Consider the following 1,841-nt stretch of genomic DNA (forward strand, 5'->3'; position numbering starts at 1 on the left):
ATTTTTTTAATTAAAATTTTATTTTCGTTGCTACTTCATAGCTGTAATTTTGCTACTGTTATGAATCAGGTGACCCCTGTGAAAGAGTCATTTGACCCCCAAAGGGGTCGGGACCCACAGGTTGAGATCCACTGTTCTAGGAAGAGAGTAAAGAATCAAATGAGTTCTTGCTACCACCTTCAATCTCCTGTGATCTTTCTTTTGGGCAGAAAGAAGATAGTTCCGATTCTCAGGTATCCAAGCTAAGAGAAAAACTGCAGCTGATCAGTGCTCTCACAAACAAACCTGAGAGCAACAAGCCTCCAGAGACCGCCAGTAAAGGTGAGAGCGGGCCTGCCTTCTAAATGTGTCACGCAGGCTTGGGCAGCTTGCCTCCTGCACGGGGTGTGGGGAAAGGTGTCCCTGCGTCCTGATCGAGTCGTGTGAATGTTGCCTGAGCGCACCCAGATGAAGCTGATACACTTTGCTTTCATTTAGAGAAAGCCCATTTTGTGCATGATTTGTACTCGACTCTATTAAGGGGAAAATGGGTAATGTTTAGCTGGAAATAGACTTCTCCATGCTGTCTGCATCCAATTATAGGCAAAAATGTTACTGTCCTAGCGTATATCAACCCAGCCCTAAATGTTGTTTATGGGAGTCTTCATTTCTGTAAGTGCTTAAGAATTACTTAAAAATAAGTGTTGGTCCTTTGGAAAAATCATTAAAAAATAACGTTGGGATTATTGGGTTGGGAGGGCTCTTGGCTTTTGGTGGGGACATAGCCGATCAGTACTGGCAGATGCATCAGCTTCCACTGACTTGGGCCTTATGAAGACCAAGATGCTAGGCTCTGTTGGCTTGGACGCCTCTCACCCCATAGCACCGCCTTCGAGTAGTATTCATTTTGGGAAAAGCAATGCAGCTCTGGAGTTGTCTTGGGAGCTGGAGATAGCACTGCAGTGGGAGTTCTCCCTAACATGGCGCTATGTAAGTCCTCTGGAAGCGTTCTTTAGCCCCAGTTTGAAGGGTGGCACATATCCCCACCTGGCTTATCGCAATGCTCCTAGGATGTTAAACAGTCCTTTCATACCCAGCTATTGTAATTCTCACTTTCAGCTTAAACCCTGTAAAATCTTCCAGTAGGGCTACTGCTTTAAGCCTTAATGTAATACTGATTGATCTTCATTTGCCACAAAACATCTCTCAGTCTAAGCCTTTGATTTCACATAGCCACTACGATTTAATTCCTTGCTGTTTCGCTTTTAGTAGTTGAGCACATATGCAATTTCCCTAAAAAGTGACCTTCCCGGCCAGCTTAATTTGGTGTCAGGTGCCGTAATACTGAAACGCCTTTTTGTTACAGAACAAGTACAGAGTTTCACGTCACAACCATCAGCCCTGCCAAAATTGTCACGATCTCTTGGAGACCAAATGGAGAAAGCTCCCCAACTAAGACCTCTCTCCCTACCAGGAATTTCAAGCATCAAAGGTAAATTTTTATCCAGTGGAGTAGTAGAAATGCTAAAAGTCACAGCTTTTCAATGTTTTTTTAACCTGGAAAAAAAACTATAGCTAATATTTATTGAGTTTTTTATGTGCATTAGAATCATATCCATATATACTCGAGTATAAGCCGACCCGAATATCAGCCAAGGCACCTAATTTTACTACAGAAACTGCATTTAAAATGTGCTGGAAAACTTGGTTTATACACAAGTATATATGATAACCTTTTTTTTTTTAATTAAAAGATAATTTTCTTGGGGGCTCTTACAGCTCATATAACAATCCATATATCAGCTGTATCAAGCATACTTGTACATATGTTGCCATCATTATTTTCTAGACATTTAGTTTCT

The 1,841-nt window shown here is 41.6% G+C and overlaps 1 protein-coding gene across 4 annotated transcripts in view; it reads left to right on the forward strand.

The window, feature by feature from the left end:
- EFCAB14 (EF-hand calcium binding domain 14) overlaps window positions 1-1,841 on the forward strand; it is a 43,350-nt gene that overhangs the window by 32,653 nt on the left and 8,856 nt on the right. For all 4 annotated transcript variants that reach the window (XM_004699455.2, XM_045291878.1, XM_045291879.1 and 1 more), the window contains 2 exons: window positions 210-321; window positions 1,346-1,471. In XM_004699455.2, the coding sequence (XP_004699512.1) occupies window positions 210-321; window positions 1,346-1,471 (238 nt within the window). The remainder of the gene's footprint in view (window positions 1-209; window positions 322-1,345; window positions 1,472-1,841) is intronic.

Source organism: Echinops telfairi, unplaced genomic scaffold (assembly GCF_000313985.2).
Source record: "Echinops telfairi isolate 266 unplaced genomic scaffold, ASM31398v2 ScPeMD7_443;HRSCAF=831, whole genome shotgun sequence".
Taxonomy (NCBI): Eukaryota; Metazoa; Chordata; class Mammalia; order Afrosoricida; family Tenrecidae; genus Echinops; species Echinops telfairi.